Raw genomic sequence first — 21,649 nt, forward strand, 5'->3', positions numbered from 1 at the left:
AACAGAAAAGTTCATAACAATACAAATCTCACAAACAAATAACAAAATACTCCCCTCACACTGTACCTTATTGAGTTTGCCAAGGGAAGAGATCAGATCTGCCCATTCACTGGATGATTCAAAGTTCCTCAAAGCTTTCTCAATTGCTGAAGAGTAATTCCTGTATCTGTAATCCCCAAGTAAATCCTGCTCTTCTGGATCCATCTTGGGTTCTCATAGCAAGGTGGAACCTCCTGGTAAACTAAAACAGGCAAAGAGTTACAAAAATCACCCAAATTTCAGTTCTGGCACACTTGAGGTAACGATAAATATGCAGAAGCACTGACAGAGCACAAATAACAGGTTAGCAGATCAAAATTTCAACACAAAGTTAAAAATAATTCCCTGGCCATGAGTGTAACTCTGCACTGCTCTTCCAAAAGCTTTGCAGTCACTTTTTCCTATTTCTGGAACGTGTTGTTCCCTCCCATGCACGTGGATGTCACACAGTAACAAAGGGAAGGACTCCAAAGTCCCACTCCAAGCGCTGACAAGGAGCTGGGGAGCTGGGAATGGCTCTCATAGCTCACCACCTGGGCTTTGCAAGGCTACCTGGAGCATGGAATGGGAAATATTCCCAATCAAAATCCTGCTTTCCAGAGGAATGCTGCTAAAGGGCTCTCAGCCCACAGCAGAAGGAGCTCTCAGAGCTCTGATCTCAACTTGGCAGCAGCAGATGCTCAAGTACAAGTCCAAGGTGTTGTGCCAAAATGCCAAGCCATACATTATAATCTTCCTGCATTTCAACAAAAAGGATCTGTATATTTTTATATTTAAAAATAAGCTGTTCTGACCTGATTTTCCTGTGTTTTGCAAGGCATTTAGGTTGAAAATCCAACATACACCTGGTTTAGAACAATGGGAAACAAGCATGGTGGGATTTTCCCTGCTTAAAAACCCTTCCTTGTCTCCTTTGCTACCTCTGACACCACTTCTGTTAGAAGACATAAAAATATTTATCTAGGATATTTTAAATATGCTTAGATTTAGGTTTAGGTCAATCCCTGCTGCATCACTGATGCAGAAAAGAAATCACAGCTCTGTGACAAAATATTTTACATTTCTGAAAGACATCTGCATGCAGTCTCCTGCTGTTAGGACACAAAAATAAACCCAAGCCATCCTCCATATCCTTTACAACTTTAAATATTTTGTAATAAACAACTGTAACTCCATCAATAGAAGGGTTTGGGGAGGAAACTCTCCCAAAATGCTGGGTGAATTCAAAAAAGAGAAAGGTTTAAGCCACCTTTGCAGTCCCGTGAGCAGGATTCAGGCATCGCCAATAAAACCACTCTGTGCCAGCCAACCTGGATCCACCTCCATGGAAAAATAAAATTATCACACAGTGTCATCAGGGCCAGATTGGGTTGGTTGGGTTGGTTTGTTTGGCTACAGAGAGGATTTAATTTTGTTTTTATCAGGATGTTTGCAGTGCTTCTCCCAGCAGAGACAGTGAAATCAGAGAATAACATTTATCTGAGATCCAGCTCTTCTTGTTCCAACAAGGATTTTAAAAAAAGAGAAAGTCAATCCTCCCATAAAACCCAACAAAGTGGAAAAGCTGCAAGATACTGCCAGCAAAACTTAAGAGTAATCTGATACAAACACTGGGCAAGAAATGGAACCCTGTTTCCCTCATCTCATCTAAGGATCTTAACCATGGGATTGTTTCATACTCCTGAGAACAAAGCAGGAGTTATTCCTATATGGGAAGTTATTCCAGCAGCTCTCTGCCAAGCCAGGGCTGCTGCCACTTCCATGAAGAAGAGATTTGTCTGGATCACTTAGAATCAGGGAGCCGGTTTGCTGACAGGACACATCAGGTCTCAGGATATTTAATTTGGATTTTTGCAGTGAAAAGACAGGTAAATAGTTGCTTTCCACCCAGAAGAGCAGGGATGGAAGTAATGATTTAGTGTGGATTGATGTTCCTTCCCCTCAGCTGCCAGATGTGAGCAAGGTTTGATAAAATCCAATTATCTAAATAAGGCCAATAGATCGGGTTTGTGCTTGGACACAAAGGCAGGAAAATAAATAATAATAAAAAATTCTTTAAAAGCCAAACAAAGGTCCCCTGTCAGTGACCTTTAGGCACGTATCCCAAATCCCAGGTCACAAATTTCCTTAGTAAATCCCGATGTAAATGATTATCCGTCGACTTCCAGCACTGATGGCGCCAGGCTCTTTTCAGTGGTCAGGACGAGGAGCAATCGCCATAAATTAAGACATTCCACTTCAACACGAGGAAGAGCTTCTTTCCATGGAGGTGGCGGAGCACTGGAACAGCTGCCCAGGAGAACCATGGAATATGCTGAGTTGGGGAACATCCGTCAGGATCATCCAGTCCAGCTCCTGCTCCTGCACAGACACCCCAACAATCCCAGCCTGGGCATCCCTGGCACGGTGTCCAAACGCTCCTGGAGCTCTGGCAGCCTCGGGGCCGTGCCCATTCCCTGGCAATGCTGTGGATCTCCCCGTCTGGAGACATTCCAAACGCACCTGGACACCTCCTGTGTCACCTGCTCCAGGTGACCGCGCCTTGGCAGGGGGTGGAGCGGGTGATCTCCTTCCAACCCCAGCCATTCCGGGATCCTGCGATTCTGTCCTGGGGCAGCTGAACGGGGGGACAGCGCTGCCCCCTCAGCCGGCTCCCCTGCCGTGCCCTCCCCGCCACCCCGTACCTGCGCAAGGCCCCCGCAGCTCCCGGGGCGCCGGCGGCGACGTGAGGCAGCCCGGGCCGCGGCGGGGCGGGAGCGGCTCCCGCAGTGGCTACGGAGAGCCGGCCCTGAGGAACGCCGGCCCTGAGGAACGCCGGCCCTGAGGAACACCGCCCCCGCCCCCGCCCGCGCCGCCAGGGCCGCAGTGCGGCCGCACCACCGAGCGCCGCGCGGGGAGCGCCGAGGCATCGCCCGCCGCAGGAGGGCTCCAGCTTTCCCTGTGAGCCGAGGCCGCCGCCGTTGTCACCCGCTGTCCTTGTCAGGCGCTGTCGCTGTCACCCTTCTCCAGGTGTCACCCGCTGTCGTGCCGCGGAGCGCCAAAGCTCCTAGCGCGTCACCTGCCTCGACCCCCCCCCGCACCGTGCGGGGAGATGGTACAGCCCGGCGGGCAGGCCGGGGCTCTGAGCGCCCCCTGGCGGCGCTGGCGGGGCGGCGGCTCCGCGCTCCCCCCGCGGCCGCTCGGCGCTGGGAGAGCCCCGGGATGCACCCGGAGAGCCCCGGGAAGCACCGGGAGAGCCCCGGGATGCACCAGGAGAGCCCCGGGAAGCACCGGGAGAGCCCCGGGATGCACCAGGAGAGCCCCGGGAAGCACCAGGAGAGCCCCGGGAAGCACCGGGAGAGCCCCGGGATGCACCAGGAGAGCCCCGGGAAGCACCGGGAGAGCCCCGGGATGCACCAGGAGAACCCCGGGATGCACCCGGAGAGCCCCGGGATGCACCGGGAGAGCCCCGAGAAGCACCGGAGCATTGGCATCGCGGCCGAGCCGCTCCCTTCTCCCGCCGGTGGTCTGGAAATAAGGACAACATCAGCTGTCCCCGCCCCGCCGGGACCTGCCCTGCAGGTAAAGGAGAGTCAGCGCTTCCAGCTTCGTTTCTGGTCCAGCTGGATTTAGGAAAGAGGCGTTTTTGGGAAATTTTTGTGGTTTTTACGAGAGGTCGGATGTCGAACTTCTAGAGGGCTCGAGTTCGATGTAAGGAGCCATCTGTTCGCTACAAAAGGCTTGGCAGAAAGTGATTGTGCTGGAGGATTTTTAGTTCTCTGACAGCAAAACAAAGGAACAAACAAAACAAACAAAATCAAAATACCCGTGGGAAGTAAAATACAGGATCGTGCCCGAAAAGGATTCATACACTGTGGAAACATATTATTTAACCTCGGGTTTTCTTGCCCTTCCCTTTTTTTTCCCCTTTGCTATCCCTTCTCTTCCCCTCTTCCTTCCCTTTTACCCTTCCCCTTTTTTTTCTTCCCCTCTTCCCTCTTCCTCTTCTCTTTTTTTTTTTTTTTTTAACACGCAGGCAGAAAATCGTGGTTGTTCAAAGCAGCTGGGGGAAAAAAAATCAAGGGAAATGCATTTATTTAGTTGTTCAAGGTGAAAGAAGAGAAACTGTTCAGATTTGGATGGATACTGTTTCAGCAAGGATCGCCGATAAGTTACATTAAGTATTAAGTAACACATTAAATATTAAGTTACATTACATTAAGTACAATAAGTGCATTAACTGTTACATCAGTATGCTGGTTTCTTTTCTTGATACCTGCCTTTCCCCTTCCTAACTAGATTTTAGGAATATCTTTCTAAGCTGCACCAATTCAAGGTTCAATTCCTAAATTTTAGAATTATTCTTGGAAATGCAAGTCAGAGCTTCTGAGCATGTGCCTGACTGAGCAAAGAACTTGGATTTTTGGTGATTTCCTTAAGACATGACATTTATGTCCTAAAGTACGGTGTGTTACTTAGGATGGTTTCCAGTTATTTTCTCAGGGGCTGGGACTGGATGATCTTTAAGGTCCCTTCCAACCCAAATATTCTGTGATTCCATGATTCTCCTTCAATGGTAGTGACATGCCATGAAAAGAAGACCAGTAAATCACGTGTAAAAGTTTTGTGCAGACCGTGATTATTTCATTATTATTTCATCCTTTTCTAACCCTTAAACTTGACACTCAGCAAGTTTGCCAAAATCTGAGAGCAACAAAACAATTCCCACACAACAGAGCTGGGAGAGAAGCGGGAAGGCAGTTAAAAAAAGAGAAAGGAAATAAATAATTGATAAATTTGTGTTGAACAATGCATGCCCTGTGCAGAGCCCCAGCCTGGCACAGTCTGGCTTGAGCCTGCTGCCAGCAAACAGCCCTCCCCTGGCACTCTGCCCTGTCCCAGCTCTCTTCCCAGTGCACATTCCCTCTTCTAGGGGCAGCAGGGAATGGGTGCAGCTCCTCCTGGACACGCTCCTTCCTGACCAATATGTTCTGCCTCTTGTTCCCACCTCCAACAGCTGCTTCTCCTTCCCCGAGTCCCACACCACAGCTGCAAAGGTGGGGAAAACATTTGTCCCCTGTCCTTCCTTCTGCTCATCCCACGGGAAGCTGTTTATCATCAACACCTCCATGAGAGATGACAGTGACTCTCCAGCCACCACCTCCCACTTTGCTTCCTCACCCTGACACAGAGGAAGTTGGTTTAACAAAGAGCTTAATTTAAGAATTTGAAATGCACAGAACCGTCACAGAATGGTTTGGGATGGAAGGGACCTTAAAGATCACCCAGTGCCACCCCTGCCATGGGCAGGGACACCTTCCACTGTCCCAGGCTGTTCCAAGCCCTGTCCATCTTGCCAGGGATAGGGAGTCTATAACCTCTCTAGGCAACCTGTGCCAGGGCCTCACCACCCTCACATAAAGAATTTCTTCCCAATATCCAATCAAAACCTGCTCTCTTTCCAATTCAGGCCATTCCCCCTTGTTCTGACCCCATGTCCCTATGGGAAGTCCCTCTCCAGTTCCCCTGTAGCCCCTTTAGACACTAAAAAGCTGCTCTGAGGTCACCCCCTGAGCCTTCTCTTCTCCAGGCTGCATTCTAAGAGAAGTTTTACAGCTCAACAAAACTCTCCAGGATGAATTTAACACCTTTTGTAAAACTTGCAAACCGAGAATTTGGCTCACACTAAAACAAAACCCAAACCAACAAAGCAGATCCTAAACCAAGAATTTGGCTCACACTAAAACAAAACCCAAACCAACAAAGCAGATCCTAAACCAAGAATTTGGCTCACACTAAAACAAAACCCAAACCAACAAAGCAGATCCTAAACCGAGAATTTGGCTCACACTAAAACAAAACCCAAACCAACAAAGCAGATCCTGAGTTAGACTTAAGCTGGAGCTTTACAGATCACAGGGGATACTTAAAAACTAATTTGTATTTAGCACTGGATATTACCTGGCTGTGGTCAAGGACTCTTCCACTCTGGTCCTTGCATGAAACAACGTGTGTTTGGAATGTTTGGAGATGCCAAGCAGATGGACACACAGCTTCTGAAGCTCAGTGACTCAGGCTGCATTTGAGGGAAGAAGAATTAGGCAGGATTCCCCACTGCTGGATTAAGTCTCTTAAAGCTCTGACGAAATCCAAGAGCCACGTTGTGTTTTGCTGAGATCCCAGTAGCACAACCGGGAGGGCACACACAGGCTGTTTTTTTTTTTCTGTGGCACATCAGGAGGGTTGAGTTACATTGTAGCAGCCAAAACTTTACACAGATTCTATAATTTTTCCCCTAAACCCAAGGCCTCTGAGTTTTTTTCTTCCCAGAGAATAGATCACCATGAGAACTTTTGGCCTTCCCTTCAAGGAGCTCTGGGGCATGACTGATGAGGTAATTCCTCACAAAAACAATGCTCCTGTATGCTTAAAAAAACAACTTATAACCACCCTTTGTTCTGTGCTGATAAGCAATTAATAACCCCACACAATATTAATTTCCAATGTTTATTTCCATTCCAAGGCTTCCCAATCCAACCTGTTCTGGGGGAGGCTAATGTCAAACCCAGTCAGGTGAGGCTCTCTGGCATCGCCTCCCTGACTCCTGATTAACAATTAACAAGCCCATTATTGATTTGTCATTACTAACAACAGCTTTATGCACAATTGTTTCCAGCTCCTTCAGCCTCAGAAGAGGTAATTTTTCAACTCTGAGCACGTGAAAGGCCATAAGCAGCATTTAAAGCAAATGCAGAGCTCTCCACACCACTTACAGTTCTTACTCCTGCTATGTGGAAAGCACTTAATCCAGAATTTATTAAGGAAATTGGCTGTGCAATAAAGGAACTGAGGAACACTTTGTTGTGTCAGGTCTGTAGTTTATTCTCTCTGTATCCAGTGCAGACATCACAAATTCCAGCCACAAACTTAGCTGCAAAAAATGAAAATATATTTTCAAACTTTCTAAGTTTTTACTACCAGAATAAGCCACTTGGATGAATATAAATCAGAAATTATTTATTGATATATTAATAAAACCAACTGATTATGTTTGGCTATAAATGGTGGATCAGTGCTATTTTTTATTTTCACCTAGTTCCATTTAGTTCTGATAGTAAGGAATGTCTGCACAACTGTGATTCTGGTCTTGAGTCTCCCCCACAGACAGATCACAGGAGCTCTAAAACAACCCCATCCTCTTTAAGAAACCCTGTGCAGCCTCAAACAGCAGCTCTGGATCCTGGAAAGATCTACTGTGATGAGAGATAAGGCACCTGTTTCCTCATCCCAGCTCCATGTCTGAGATCCATCCCAGGGGGAGTGGGGAAAGGGCTGGCAATGATGGAATTAGGAGTGAAATCAGGAAAACAATGTCAGGCACCTTTCCACCCCCACCTTCCTGAGCTCACCAGGGTCTGACAGTTTTGTTACTCACAAACTGGCCATGAGGAGCATCAGCATTGGAAGGCAAAAGGGCCAAATAAACGGGGGTCTCAGCCCCCTCATCTGGGGACTTGGTGGCTTTGGGACCTGCCATGTCTGTCCTCACCCAGCCAGGGCAGCAGGCATTGAGCAGGATGTGGTCGCCTTTCCTTTCCTCGTTTAACAACCGGGCTTGGATCCTGGACAAGACCGTGACCCCAATTTTGGACACCCCATAGGCAGTGTTTGGCCAACCCTCTTTCTCATGGACACTTTTCTTAGTGTCTTCTACAAATTTGGTCATGAGCTGCACCAACTCCTCCTCAGTGATGGTGTCACTGCGGAATTTCTGCTGCAGCTCTTGGCTGCAGCCTCCCAGGGCTGAGCTGCTCACCATGCTGGAGACATTCACCACTCGACCTGAAAAGAGAATAAAAACTGATTATTTTCACACATTTTAAGCCCAGCACTGAAGAGAGGCTGCTCCACAGTTCTGGATTCACTCCTCAGGTGAATACCTGTAAAATAATTTGGTGGGTTGTTTTGCAGAGCTCCTGTAAGATCAGAGTTAAGTCAATGTTCTTCTTTCTAATAAACTCCATTACAGAGGGTAATTTAAGGTGTGAATCTGCAAAAGTTTCAGCTAAACCTCCAGGAAACAACCTCACAATCTGTAGGTACACTCAGAGTAGGAACAATACCTAGAGATTCACAAATTTAAGGATTTATCTCCCAGCACTTCAGCAAGAGGTACAAGTCAGCTGAATCAGTAAATCACTCGTCATCTCCAAAATTAGGTTGCACTGTTTCCCCTCTTTCCTGCAACTTCACAGCCATTCTGGTGGTGAATTTGGGGATTTAATTTTAAAAACCACAGAAATTAATTCTTTCTGTTAATGACTTTATTAACACAGTCATCCTTCACTTTAGTACAAGAGGACTAGACTGCAATGTTGGCACTGTTTCTTCTCTCCCCAAAATTCATTTACTTTGTTTTTTCCTTCTTCCCTGGGAACTAACAACTTGTTTTTCATCTACTTGACTTTTTTTTTTCTTGAAAACCTCGATGTATTTAAATGTTAGGAGAGACATATTTTATTTATAGCAGCAAACACATCACAGCACCACATCAAACTCCAAAACACTGGTGCAGTGCCTGAGACTGGACAGAATTTCCCATTTAAAAGGGCCAAAATTCCCTCAAAACTATTTCTTTACTTGCTTTGTTTCACTTACCATAAGGCTTCATAAGAGGTAACAATTCTGTGCAAACATTCCTGGTTCCAAAAAAGTTTGTCTTCAGTGTAACCTCAGCTTGGACAGCAAATGGAGTTGTGTCATGTACTGGTCATAAGAGGTGGGAGGAATAGGAAAAAATAACAAAAATCAGAATTGTAATACTGTTTGAATAGAAGTTACCAAACCCCAAAAGTCTACCTTAGTTGGCATTTTTAATAATTAGAAAACAGGCATATGATGAATCAAAATATATAAGAAAAGCTTCTACAAAGAAGGCAGAGGCAGGATTTGGTGCAGTCTGACCAAACTAACAGAAATCCCCAACCATCCCCAAACATGAGCAACACTTGTGTCACAAATCACCCCTGAGGTGACAGATCACAAGTGAAATGTGGGAATTGGAGCCAGGAAAAGGAGCTCGCTGAGGTGAGTGGAAGGAAACCATGGAACTGCTCTGGAAGGGGATGATTTCATCACACAGAAGTGGCAGCTGGGCACCACCACAAGTGGGGAGGGATTGCTGTGGGCTCAGCACCTGCACTTGGAGGGGGAACCAAGAGTTGAAGTCCCAGCATTGCTCCAGGCTCCGTCTGGGCAGGGATGGAGCCACCTGCCCGGACTGGGCAGGTGTTCACTTGTCTCCAAACCCATGATAATTCAAAAGAGAAATAGTAACAGGTTATTATTTGATGTGGTTTTTATTGCAAAACACAGTTTAATGACTCATGCTCACTTGCAAATCACTTACTTGCATTTAAATCTCACACCTGAAGCCAGATCATGACCCATGGCCAGGGTTATGGCAGTAGGAGAACCAAAAACCTACAGAAGTCCAAACTCTGGCTTCCATACCCTCCCTTCCTTGTGGGAGAGAACTTCCCCACCTTCAAACGCCACTCATGTGTCTAACAAGATATATTGTAACATCTACACTTGATTTGAGGAGCTTTATTAGACAACTCTTCCCAGACAGGGTTATCCAGAAGACAATCACAGCTCCACCACCATTTCATACAGGAATGGGTTTTGTTGGATTAAGGTCTTTGCTGGATAAGTGCAGCACAAAACCAAAATAACAAAACTTAATGGCAAATCTTGGGATTTGCCAAATGGCAAGTCTTGGGACAGACTGCAATAGCTCACAATGCTACAACAAAGAAAGGAAAGCATAAATTCTGGGATGGCAGCAGAAATTTGATGAGGCAAGAAGCAAGCTTGGGTAGAAACACCAATCTGGGAAGCAAGAATTAAAACAAAACTACGAGAGAAGCATCACAGCAAATTCTTAAACAGCAACAGTTACGAGAGGATCCTTTATCACATTCTAAATTATGTGCCCTGCTGCTGACTCAGTTGTTGTCAGCTTGAGGAACCTCTAGGCTAAACACCTGGAAGTGATACTGTAACTGCTGCTGGAATCTTTCCTGAGCACACCCTGAAGCTCAGACAATTCTATTAAGAGTTGCCCCCTATTAAGCTGATCTTGAACACAAGCAATTTCCCTAAAAAGTAACAGGCAAAAAAGTGACTGAGCTTCAGAACATCACTGCATTCCCACTCCATGAGAAGTTCCCTTCTCTCTTTCAGTGTGAAGCCATTGCCTCTTGGAAGGCCACACTGAGCTCAGCCCAAAGCTTCTCCTCTCCAGGCTGAACAATCCCAGCTCTCGCAGCCTTTCCTCCCAGCAGAGCTGCTCCATCCCTCTGCTCATCCTGGTGCCTCCTCTGGCCTCTCTCCAGCAGCTCCACGTCCTCCCTGTGCTGGTCCCAGGGCTGGGGCAGCTCTGCAGGTGGGCTCTCACCTGAGCACAGGGGCACAGGGGCACAATGCCCTCCACAGAACCATCAGCCAGACTCTGTCTGGAGCTAACATGATTCTGGATTTCATACACATAACAGAAATGCATCCTTGCACCTTGAAACTGCTGTGTCTTTCTCACTTTCCCAGCCTTTCTGCCCACTGGAAGGTGAAAGGGTTAAATTCTTGCTCAGCACAGCAGGATTTGGGTGAACTGGTTTAGAGGTGACTGAATGGCCTGAGAAAGTTCGAGATGACAAAAGCCACCGTGGGACAAAAGTTCTTTTTTATCAGCTGGAGTCCCTGAGCAGATAACGCAAAGACCAAAGCATGGGGGTGGAGAAGAGAGAAAACACAGATCCCTGAGGCACAGGGCTGATATTCCCGATGGTGATGGGCTCCCATGGCCCTGGTGAAACTCCTGAGCACTGAAGACAATTAATCCAACCCAGCTCACCTGCCCTGTGTGCCTCAATATTTCCATGTGGTACAAACACAACCCACCAGGGAAGCATGTTTACAGAATCACGGAATCATTATGGCTGGAAAAGCCCTCCCAGCTCATCAGGTCCCAGCTGTGCCTGACACCCACTTTGTCCCCAGCCCAAAATGCCACATCCAGGCCTTCCTCGGACACCTCCAGGGACGGGCACTCCAAACCTCCTTGGGCAGTCCCTGTCAAGGCCTGACCACCCTTTCCAGGAAGAGATTCCTCCTGATGTCCAACCTGAACCTCCCCTGGCACACTGTTCTCACATCATACTTAAGATGGGAAGCTTGCCCAAGCGAAAATGCAGCACAGCACTGGCACAGAAGTGTTGGCTGCACCCACTGCCCTCTCCCCACAGCTTGGCAGAACACAGGACTATCCCAGCAGAGCACTTCCTACCTTTGAAAGCGATGCCTGCGTTGTTCACCAGCACATTGAGCCCTCCATACTTCTCCTTCAGGAAGTCCCGGAGCACTCGGATGCTCTGCAGGTCATCGATATCCAGCTGGTGGAAGAGCGGCCGCAGCCCCTCCTGCTGGAGCTGTGCCACGGCAGCCTGGCCACGGCCGGGATCCCGGGATGTCAGGTACACATCCCCCGGGAATTGCTTGCACAGGGCCCGCACGATGGCCAAGCCAATCCCTTTGTTGGACCCCGTCACCACAGCCACCTGCACGTTAGACATTGTCCCCTCGGGACGCGAGCCAAGGTGCCAGGAACTGCCAACAGCAAATTAAAATTCAGCCAGACAGACAAAACGGCTGTTTGAAAAGGAATTAGAATCATGGGATGGTTTGGGTTGGAAGGGACCTTAAAGATCATCTCATGGCCAGGGACACCTTCCACTATCCCAGGTTGCTCCAAGCCCCGTTCAACCTGGCCTTGAACACTTCCAGAGGCGTGGAGTCCACAGCCTCCCTAGGCAAGTGGTTTTTCTTTAAAATACTGTTTAAAGTTCCACCTTGGATTATGTGAAAGAAACTACATTCCTGTTCAAGACATGTAAATTCCTAAGGGAGCAGGAGGTATTCACAGAGAGATCTGGTGTTAAGTGTTCTGAAGAAAGGCCAGCTGGTGATGGGTAAAAAAGAAGAAAGAAACATCTGGACTAAAAAACGTTAATAACTCATTTTTAGTACTAAATTAACTTTTTGTGGGAGTCAGTTCTTCTGCACTTACACCTCACAGAAAGGCTTCCCATCTTTTAGGAATATTCAATTGGTTCAGCTCAAGTTTTACTTAAAAACTCAGGCCCAAAACCCGAGCAACCTGGTGTAGTGCAAGGTATCCCTATCCATGGCAAGGGTTGGAACTGGATTATCTTTAAGGTCCCAAACCATGAAAAAAAAAAGGGATGGCATAGCTTTATCTTCCAGTGCCAGGAAGGAGGAGCAATTACAGCCTTTTCTGGGGGAAGCAGCAGCCCACAGGCTGACTACAATGGTTGGTTGTGTAACACACCATCAGGAAAACCTGCTTGCTGCTTTTCTAACCGATATAGTGCATTTAAAGAAGCTGCATTTCCCCCCATAAAGCAAGTTTAAACACTGCGCTTGTTCCCTTTTGGCATCACTGCCGTATCTCTTCCAAATTTACTTGTAACCCTAAGCAGGCATCCAGCGAGGATATAACACTTCTAGTAGGTCCGGAGTGACTTCTCAAAGTCAGGAGCCCTCTTCCAACCTCACCGCAAGTCTCCTTCAGTCCCCACTTGTCCCCCTCACGGGGAGGGAACCTGCGGGCCGCCATGAACCCCAACCCCCTGAGGGGGACGCGGGGGTGAAGGGTCCGGGGGGACATCCAGCATCCCATCACCCACCTCTAGCACCGCGGGGGCCTCTCCCTCGTCCCTCGGCTCCACACAGCGAAGACAGGACACGTTATTCCCAAAGCACAGACACTTCCAAACCACGGGGGAGGGAAACGGGGACGCCCCTAAGATGGCGGGGCAGCTCCGCCTCAGGGGCGGGAGAGCGGGCGGGGAGTCGCGGAAAGAGACAGCGAGGGAATGTCGGTGCTTGTGTCCCCTCCGGCTGGTGGGTTTGGGACACCGGGCAGCACTTCCAGCCCGGGAGAGACTCGGGATTCATAATCTGGGCTCGCAGGGGAGGATGCGGTTGGGTGTCCCGGGGAGGGTGCGCGGGGCACGGGCAGTCCCTCAGGAAGTTCCCGCTCTCGCAGCGCTGCCGGGGCCTTTTCTCTCCCTCCAGTCCCGGGCGTTTGTGCTAAGCCGGGAATGGGGGTCTGGATAGCACAGGATTCCCACTTCTGAGGGTGGGATGGGATGGGGTTTGGACTCGATGATCTCTGAGGTCTTTTCAACCTAATGGAATGGGATGGAGTGGAGGCCCCACCGCTGGAGAAGCCCGAACGCTTGTGGGTGATGCCGGTTTCCTGAGACCCTCATGGCAGGGAAAAGCTGCGCTTTGAGGTTCAGTTCAGGGCAGTTTTGGCAAGAGGAAGGAGATCGGGGAAATATTCTTTTCCCAGAGGCTGCTGGGCACTGCCCAGGCTCCCCAGGGAATGGGCACGGCCCCGAGGCTGCCAGAGCTCCAGGAGCGTTTGGGCAGCGCTGCCAGGGATGCCCAGGCTGGGATTGTTGGGGGGTCTGGGCAGGGCCAGGGGTGGGACTGGGTGATCCCTGTGGGTCCTTCCAGCTCAGGATATTCCATGAGTCTATGAAATATCATCCCATCCCATCCAGTTCCATGGGCAGGGACACCTCCCACTGTCCCAGGCTGCTCCCAGCCCCAATGTCCAGCCTGGCCTTGGGCACTGCCAGGGATCCAGGGGCAGCCCCAGCTGCTCTGGGCACCCTGTGCCAGGGCCTGCCCACCCTCACAGTAAGAAATTTGAAAGTGACTTTAAATGTTTCTAAATAATTTATTTTTTGATTTTTTTTTTTTTAAATTCAGGTTGTTTAAAAAAAGGCAAAATCTGTTGCCTAATATGAAGAAAAATAGAGGTCGAACAGGTCGAAAAAGAAGAAGAAAACACTTGAAGAGTTTTATGGATGGAGGTATCCTCATCCCTGGGAGTTAAATAATAAAATAACCAATTGTTTCTCAAGGTGTCATTTTATTATTTATATTTGGCAAAAGCCTTTGTGCTTGGAAAAATACATCCATAAATGTTACCTTTTTTTGTATACAAATGTTCTGGCATTGCTTTGCAGTCCCAAGCAGAGCACGGTGAATTTTCTGAGCTCTCTTTTCTGCCTAATGGCAAATATTACATTATTCTAAAATTCCTTCGATATGCTGAATAACTCACACAGTTCTGAGAACTCCCAGAGGCCTAGAATTTGTTTCGTTCAATGGGAGCCTTTCTTGCTATTCTATTATGCTCTAAAATGTCCAAAATATGGTTTTTCTGACTATAGAGTAAAATGTTTCTATTTCTTTTATTTTCCAACAGAATGCTCTTTAATAGCATTAATTTTTCTTCCTATTTTTAGTCAACTGCAGTCACAAGCTGGAATACATTAAACTTCAGAAATGGCTAAAAGAGAGAGGATTTGAAGGCACTAATTTAAGGCCAGCAGAGTTCTGGGGTAATGCTTTAATTATTGATCGTACAAATTTCTGATTTGTCTAAGAATTTTGTATTCCTGCTTTCATTCTGAACTATGCACCTGGCTGGCATCTGGAAAAAAAGCCAGTTACTCTTTTAAGGGTTTTTGGAATGTCAATTTAACATTAAAAAGTAGATATGGAGGCCTGAAAAAGCCAAAATTTGAAGTGTTAATAATACAGTTTTAAAGAATAAAGGAGTTTCCAGTATTGGAATTTAACCTCATTGTAACTTGTTCATCTTTTTTTCCCTAGGCAAGTTCAGCAGAGAGCTGAGGTTCACTTAGTAATGTTTACAGTAAAGATTTATACTTATATTTTTTCTCTTTATGTAGGTTATATTTAAAACATTTTGTAATATTATAGACAGAGATATCAAGAATAGAATGGATCAGAGAAAAATATTGTGACTAGAAATCCTGAAGTTTAGTTAGAAATCTGACACCAAGAGCTGCAGCTGGTGATGAAAGATGTGTTTGAGGAAAAAATTGAGAAAAAGAAGTTGAATAATTGCTATAACTGGGAGGAAAAAAAAGTCAAATAATTGCTGGAACTGGCCAGCAAATGCTGCGGGAGATGCAGGGAAAAGATCCTGAAAAATAAAGAGAACTGGAGGAAAAAGAAATGAGGTATATCTCTGGAACAGTCCATAATTGGATTTATGTTTTGTAAGACATAATGTCTGCTCTTTTGGAGCTTTTCCTTGCTGACCTGATCATCGACTGCTGATTTTCCATGTATACCTTTATTTACTCCTGCTCTTTGTTCCCTCTTCTTCAGGGACAGGAAGAGGATTGATGGCAACAAAAGCTCTTCAGGTGAGTGATGTTGGTTCTGATGCAGGAGCTCTTCAGATTTTTTTGACATTTAATGGTTTTTGCAGCAAGCAAAGCTCAGAATTCTGTAGTGAGTGTAATTTCTGACTTTTAGATTGTTGCAGCCATAATGTGAAACCACCAGTCCCCACAGTAATTAGATGAGTCCTTTACACTTGATTTTTACTATTCCTTGTGTGTGATTTTTTTATTCTCCTCCCTCAAAGGCAGGAGATCTGGTTATTTCATTGCCTGAGAAGTGTTTGCTCACCACGGGCACTGTCCTCAGCAGCTGCTTGGGAGGATACATTGTGAAGTAAGTGACAAGTGACACTTGATGGCCTTTGGTGGGGGTTGTTCAGGAGTAATGAATCATCTGAAGGGGTGCGGGAGCTTCAGACTGAATCTCCTGAGTGGTGCCAGCATCTCGTGGGTGTGGAATGCTCACACAGGAGAGGTTTGGATACTGAGCATCCCCTTTCTGCTTGGCAGAGCTGGAGAGAGGGAGCACAGGCTGGAGCTTGAGTTGCCTCAGAGCCTGCTTGGACCTAAACATCAATTAGGAATGTTTTTTTGGGAATTTGTGAGTAAGCTTCAATAGGAGAAGGAAGATATAATGGGGCTGCAAAGCCATGGCCTTTTAGAAAGTTTGGAACAAAGCCCCATGTTGGGTATCGAATACTTGTAGTGTATCCTAAAAAAACCAACCCAAGGGGTGAACCTGAAGTTATTACAAATCAGCTTTTATTGCCCCTTTGAAATCAGCCAAAAAAGTCTTGGAGATTAGCTACAAAGAAGTTTCAAACAGAAGCTATTTATAACTTCCAAAGAACTCTGAGAGAGATGAAACACTGCTGTGTCCATTTCCCATCTCACCTCTGCCAATCTGCTGTGTTGGTATTTATTTTTATTTTTACTTTTATTTTTATTTTATATTATTTTCCAACAGATGGAAGCCCCGTGTGTCTCCTTTGCTGGCACTGTGCACGTTTTTGATAGCAGAGAAACACGCTGGGGAGAAATCTCCATGGAAGCCCTACCTGGATGTTCTACCCAAAACTTACACTTGCCCTGCTTGTTTGGACCATGATGTAATAAATGTTCTCCCAAAACCCTTAAAAAAGAAGGCTCAGGAGCAAAAAATGATGATCCAAGAGTTGTTCAGATCTTCCAGAGCTTTCTTCTCTTCCCTGCAGCCTTTATTTGCTGAGAACACAGGAACTATTTTTAACTACAGCGCTTTGGAGTGGGCTTGGTGCACTATAAATACCAGGACAATCTACATGAAACATCCACACAGGGAATGTTTTTCCCTGGAGCCAGATGTTTATGCATTGGCACCATATTTAGATTTGCTAAACCACAGCCCAAATGTTCAGGTAAGAAACTCAAAATAGATCAGTAAATTTCTTGATCTGTAAATGCACTCTGTCAATGCCACCTGCATTTCTGTGATGGATGAGGAGTGTGGGGAGGTCAGGGAGAGATCTTGCAGGGGGAAAGATATCTCAGATCCTCAGGAACTGGAGTGCCAGGATGAGGGGGAAGGGCTTCAAAATGCCAGAAGGTAGGGTTAGATGGGATATTGGGAAGGAATTGTTCCCTGGGAGGGTGGGAAGGGACTGGGATGGAATTCCCAGAGCAGCTGGGGCTGCCCCTGGATCCCTGGCAGTGCCCAAGGCCAGGCTGGACATTGGGGCTTGGAGCAGCCTGGGACAGTGGGAGGTGTCCCTGCCCATGGCAGGGGGTGGAACAAGATATTTAAGGTTCCTTCCAACCCAAACATTCTGGGATTCTGTAATTCAGATGTTTCAGTTTGTGCAGCAAAGCCAAGGTACAGGGAGAGCCCACAGTGGCTGGGGGAGATTTGCATCCAGAGCGGGTTTTGGGAAGAGCCACTTGTAAACACAGCCCTGATCTACTCCTAAAAGCAAGACAAATTCCTTGTCCTGAGACAAATTCCAAGTTCCACGGTCCCTGTGTTGCTTCACCTCTGGCTGAAGCCTCAGAGCAGCCTGAGGGAAGTGCAGAGAGCAGTTCCACCTTCTGTCAGGCTCTGTGTGCCAACGGAGAGCTGGGACAGCACAGGAGAGGCCAGCTCTGCATGGGACCAGCTGTGATTGCAGATTTGGGGCCTCTCCAAGAAGTCCCCACAATTGAACAAGAAGTTCAATCCCTTGGGGTCTTAAAATTCAAGGTTTGTTTCCTTTTGCACCCTGCCAAGAGTAAAACCTTTTCTTTTTCATTCCCTGAAGGTCAAGGCTGCGTTTAATGAGCAGACAAGGAGCTATGAAATTCGGACAAATTCACAGTGCAAAAAATATCAGGAGGTTTTTATCTGCTATGGACCTCATGATAATCAGAGGCTGCTGCTGGAATATGGATTTGTTGCCATGGATAACCCTCACAGCAGCGTTTATGTCTCAGCAGGTTGGATTTATGGACTGGCTGCACATTGAAAGGCACAATAACAGAGAACTGAGCATGTAGATTCTCAAGGAGTGGAAAAGGGTTTGATACCTCTTTGCATAGAGTTTAATTATTTAATTTTTTTTTAATTAAAAATGTTCTTTGTTAACATTTTCTTTTATGAAATTGTGATTATAAACAGCATCTGTGTAGAGATTCCAGCTGGATGTCTTAGATTGCATCCTTGACCTCAGGATTGAAATCCTGATCTCCACAAGCTGAACTTGCTGAGGGTGGTTCCTAACTTCAGTTTGAATCAGGATTTCTGTTATAAGGACACAATCCTGGAGATTGCTGTTAGCTTTTGAGAATTCTGGAAAGTTCACCAGAATTTAACAGGTTTTGATCTTAGTCCTACATGAAAAATATAGTTGGAATGTAATTTCAGAATTGATAGTTGTGGTTTCTTTTACATACAATTTAAATTTAAATATTTAAATATTTAAACTGTATTTTTCTGCAGAAACTCTCCTCAAATATTTCTCACCACTGGACAAGCAGAGAAAGGCCAAAGTTGCCATTCTAAAGGATCATGATTTCCTAGAGTAGGTATCTGAATTTCTTTGTTTCCTGGTGAGATTTTTCTTCAGGTTTTCTGGGAGTCAGATTTTGCTTCTAGTATCAAAATCCAATTAAAAAAAAAATCTGGTTTTTAGCAAACTCACTGCTTGTGAGAGATAGAGCAGTTGTAAACACCACCATCAAAGCTGGAGATCTTCCATGGCTGGCATGTCTCAGGAAGAAAACTACCACTCTAAAGCTCACCTTCTCTTCATCTCATCACTTTTGACTTTGTAGGAACCTGACCTTTGGATGGGATGGACCATCCTGGAGACTCCTCACAGCCCTCAAGGTGTTGAGTCTGGGAGCAGATGAATTGTAAGTTGTAGCACCCTGAATATTTGGTGGATGTGCAGGTGCTATTTGCTTTTATTTCATGGAATCACCAAGGCTCTTCCAAGGTGGGCAGAGCCCTCCAGGATCACCCAGTGCCACCCCAGCAGCACCAGCAGCACCCCAAAGCCTGTCCCCAAGGGCCACATCCAGACTCCTCCTGAGCACTCCCAGAGACAGTGACTCCAGCACTCCCTGGGCAGCTCATCCCAAGGCCTCACCACTCTGAGGGAATTTTCTTTCCCAATCTCCAACCTGAGCCTCCCCTGGTACAACTCAAGGCCATTTTCTCTCGTCCTTTCACCTGAGACATGGCCAAAGAGCTCAACCCCTCACTGCCCCTCCTGGCAGGGACTTGTGGGGAGCAGTGAGGTCCCCCCTGAGCCTCCTCTGCTCCAGCCTGAGCCCCTTTCCCAGCTCCCTCAGCCGCTCCTCCCAGGATGTGTTTTCCAGACCCTTCAATATTTTCTGTTTCCCTTCACTCTTGCTCTCTGCTGGCTGTGTGGGACATACTGGGACAATTTTTGGGTCTCCTGTGTCTGTTTTATTGACCCCAGGTGAGAAGTGAGAAGAAGAAAGACAGAAAACACCATTCACTGTGAAGTCACTTCCCTATTGCTGCTTTGGTGTTTTTCTTTCTTGTATTAATAACCACACTCCCATTGTTTTCCCTTTCTATTTCAAGCCTCAGATATTCCTTCAAGGTTCAGACTCTAGGCCTTTTTCCTGTTGGTTTGATGAAATTTTAAATGCTCTTAACCTGCCTTGATTTCCTTGAGTCATGTGTTCCACAGGCTGGAATTCCAGGGCCAAGGAAGTTGCTCAAATTCATCTCCAGTGACTGTCAGTGCAGTTGGAACATTTATTCCAAATGGCAAATCGGCCTCAAACATCAGAGATAGAATCAGAGATAGAAAATAGTAACCTGCACTTTGCTTGGAATAAATGAAAGGAGGGAATAAATTAATGAAAAAAGGGTTGTTCAGAGTTGTTTGTGCTTTGAAGGTTCATTGCTGAGTGGAATAAATTGATAGAAGAACTAAAAATAAATCCCTGGGATAGGTTACGAGCCCAGGTGAGGGGCAGTGCAGCAGAACCACGTTTGGCATCCAGCTGGGGAGTGCAGCAAATAATTCTCTGTTGTTTAAACATTCTGGTTCCAGTGCCTGCTGGAGGAGGACCCTGCTTGGTGATGTCACTTCAGCCAGGAATGAACAGCAGGCTCTGGACACAGCAGCAAAAATTTGTCGTTTTTTAATAGAGGAGACCCAGCATGTCCTTCTCCAGGTAATGTGGAAAAACAAGGGAGCTCAGATTCCTTTCTCCATCATAACAATGTCATTTTCTGGGTGAGAACTGTGATGATTTTTCCCTTTCCCCCTTTTTTTTCCCTTTTTTACTATTAAAGTTTCTCTTGTGGAATTTAAAGCCCCCACTATTTTAACATAATTAATGAAATCCTTACAGATTTCCACAAATTTTCTCTTCATATCCTATTAAATAATCTCAATTTTTAATCCTTTCATCCCATTTGTCTAAACCCCAGATTTCCCAATTGAAAAAGGACAAAGAGAACCTCAAAACCCACCTGGCTTTGGTGGAAATGCTGCGCTCAGAAGACCTCAAGATCCTTCAAAAATCAGCTGAGATTCTTTGCAACTTGAATTTGGCAACAGCTTGAGCCCCCCTGGACTTGTGACAGCTGTAATTGGTCTGGGATTATTGCCAGATTATTACTCTTTTAATGGACCTGAGCAGCAAAGAATAATTTAAAAATTCATCAGAATAATTTTGTTCTTTGCTGACATTCACACGAAAGGTTCTGCTGAAGTGAAGCGCTCGAGCTCCTTGTGTGGTTTGGAGAAAAGAGAATTTTTAAAAGCATTTCAGGGCATATTTAAGCTGCAGAAACTTCCTTTGTAGTTGTGGTTGTGTTGTGATTATTTTCCATGATGTGGTTTTAAAAAGTGCTTATTTTTATCAATATATTACTTCATTTTCTACAAGACTTCTCCATTTTATTTTTCTGAAATCCTTGCTGGAGCTGGAAACTCCATTTCTTACATCCTTGGGGCCAATTTACCTTCATATTTGCCTTAATTATATTTTTAAGTCACCACCGTATTTTACACTCTAATCAGTCCCATTAAGTCCTGGTCAGTTTAGCTTGGATATCAGGAACTATTTTTTCATGGAAAGGGTTGTAAAACACTGGGATAGGATACCCAGCGAGGAGTCACCATCCCTGGAAGTGTTCAAAAATGTGGATGTGGCATTGAGGACTTGGTTTAATGGTGACCATGGTGGTGGTGCTGGTTGAATTTTGAGCTTAAAGTCTTTTCCAGCCTTAACAATTCTGGGATTCTCTGGCTCTGAAGTGCCTCCTGAGATTCCATTGGATTTGGGAATGCTGTACTGTAGGGAATTCTCACCAGTTTGCCTCAAGGTCCTTCTGTGCCACTGACTGGCAACAGCAAAGAGGGGCTTGGCCCCTGCGACTGTTTGACCTCCTGCCTTCCTCTAATAAACCCTTCTTCATTCTCTAACACCAGCTGTGTTTCTAATTTTATAATTTTATAACAAAATGATGCCAGAGGTAAAGGAGATAAGGATGTTTGGTTGGTTTCTTTTTTTTCCTGGAGATGGTTATTTCATAAGACCAGCTCCTGTACAATGTGTCTGGTGAGGTGAATATGAGTTTGACAGAAGTTTGTTTGCTTTTACTGGGGGCTCCACATTTATTCCAGGTGGTTTTGGATATGAGCTCTGCTCCTGGAACTCCTACACACCCTCCAGGGAGAGCAGGAAGGGGGTCTGGAAGTGCAGGAAAGAAGGCAGAGCCCAGCAGTTCATGTGTATATATAAAAATATACCTTAAATTTAAGCTTAAACTTTTTTGACTCAAACTAAAGTATGTGCAAGACAGGGCATCC

The 21,649-nt window shown here is 46.1% G+C and overlaps 4 protein-coding genes across 7 annotated transcripts in view; 2 read left to right on the plus strand and 2 right to left on the minus strand.

Annotated features, from left to right (window-relative positions):
- Window positions 1-2,852, minus strand: part of DOP1B (DOP1 leucine zipper like protein B) — a 39,110-nt gene extending 36,258 nt beyond the window's left edge. The window contains exons 1-2 of one of the 2 annotated variants that reach the window (XM_048291317.1): window positions 2,724-2,852; window positions 67-233 (exon numbers count right to left, since the gene is read on the minus strand). In XM_048291317.1, coding sequence (XP_048147274.1) covers window positions 67-204 — 138 coding nt within the window. In that variant the 5' untranslated portion in view covers window positions 205-233; window positions 2,724-2,852. Of the gene's footprint in view, window positions 1-66; window positions 242-2,723 lie in introns of both variants that reach the window. The other variant, XM_048291309.1, reaches the window with a different exon arrangement.
- A 133-nt stretch (window positions 2,853-2,985) lies between these two features.
- On the plus strand, window positions 2,986-5,286 carry LOC125319790 (splicing factor 3A subunit 2-like). Its single transcript, XM_048291364.1, has 2 exons — window positions 2,986-3,600; window positions 4,055-5,286. Exons 1-2 carry the CDS (start codon window positions 3,241-3,243, stop codon window positions 4,130-4,132), a joined length of 438 nt encoding a protein of 145 aa, XP_048147321.1. The 5' UTR covers window positions 2,986-3,240; the 3' UTR covers window positions 4,133-5,286.
- Window positions 5,287-6,875: 1,589 nt separating this feature from the next.
- LOC125319783 (carbonyl reductase [NADPH] 1-like) lies at window positions 6,876-12,914 on the minus strand. The gene is made up of 4 exons (XM_048291352.1): window positions 12,786-12,914; window positions 11,366-11,685; window positions 8,677-8,784; window positions 6,876-7,860 (listed from the first exon to the last, which is right to left on the minus strand). Exons 2-4 carry the CDS (start codon window positions 11,649-11,651, stop codon window positions 7,424-7,426), a joined length of 831 nt encoding a protein of 276 aa, XP_048147309.1. The 5' UTR covers window positions 11,652-11,685; window positions 12,786-12,914; the 3' UTR covers window positions 6,876-7,423.
- A 34-nt stretch (window positions 12,915-12,948) lies between these two features.
- Window positions 12,949-20,722, plus strand: SETD4 (SET domain containing 4). Of its 3 annotated transcripts, XM_048291337.1 has the most exons (12): window positions 12,949-13,002; window positions 13,882-13,985; window positions 14,424-14,519; window positions 15,319-15,356; window positions 15,581-15,669; window positions 16,303-16,444; window positions 16,550-16,732; window positions 17,609-17,783; window positions 18,286-18,367; window positions 18,621-18,701; window positions 19,880-20,003; window positions 20,263-20,722. In XM_048291337.1, the coding sequence occupies exons 2-12, from the start codon at window positions 13,916-13,918 to the stop codon at window positions 20,395-20,397; spliced, it is 1,215 nt and encodes a 404-aa protein (XP_048147294.1). In that variant the 5' UTR covers window positions 12,949-13,002; window positions 13,882-13,915; the 3' UTR covers window positions 20,398-20,722. The 3 variants fall into 3 exon arrangements, 2 of the variants coding, with proteins under 2 accessions (XP_048147294.1, XP_048147285.1); XM_048291328.1 differs by having other exon boundaries at window positions 16,303-16,732; XR_007200892.1 differs by lacking the exons at window positions 18,286-18,367; window positions 20,263-20,722 and having other exon boundaries at window positions 16,303-16,732; window positions 19,880-19,897.
- The last annotated feature ends 927 nt before the right edge of the window (window positions 20,723-21,649 follow it).

The sequence above is a fragment of the Corvus hawaiiensis genome, chromosome 2 (assembly GCF_020740725.1).
Source record: "Corvus hawaiiensis isolate bCorHaw1 chromosome 2, bCorHaw1.pri.cur, whole genome shotgun sequence".
NCBI lineage: Eukaryota > Metazoa > Chordata > Aves > Passeriformes > Corvidae > Corvus > Corvus hawaiiensis.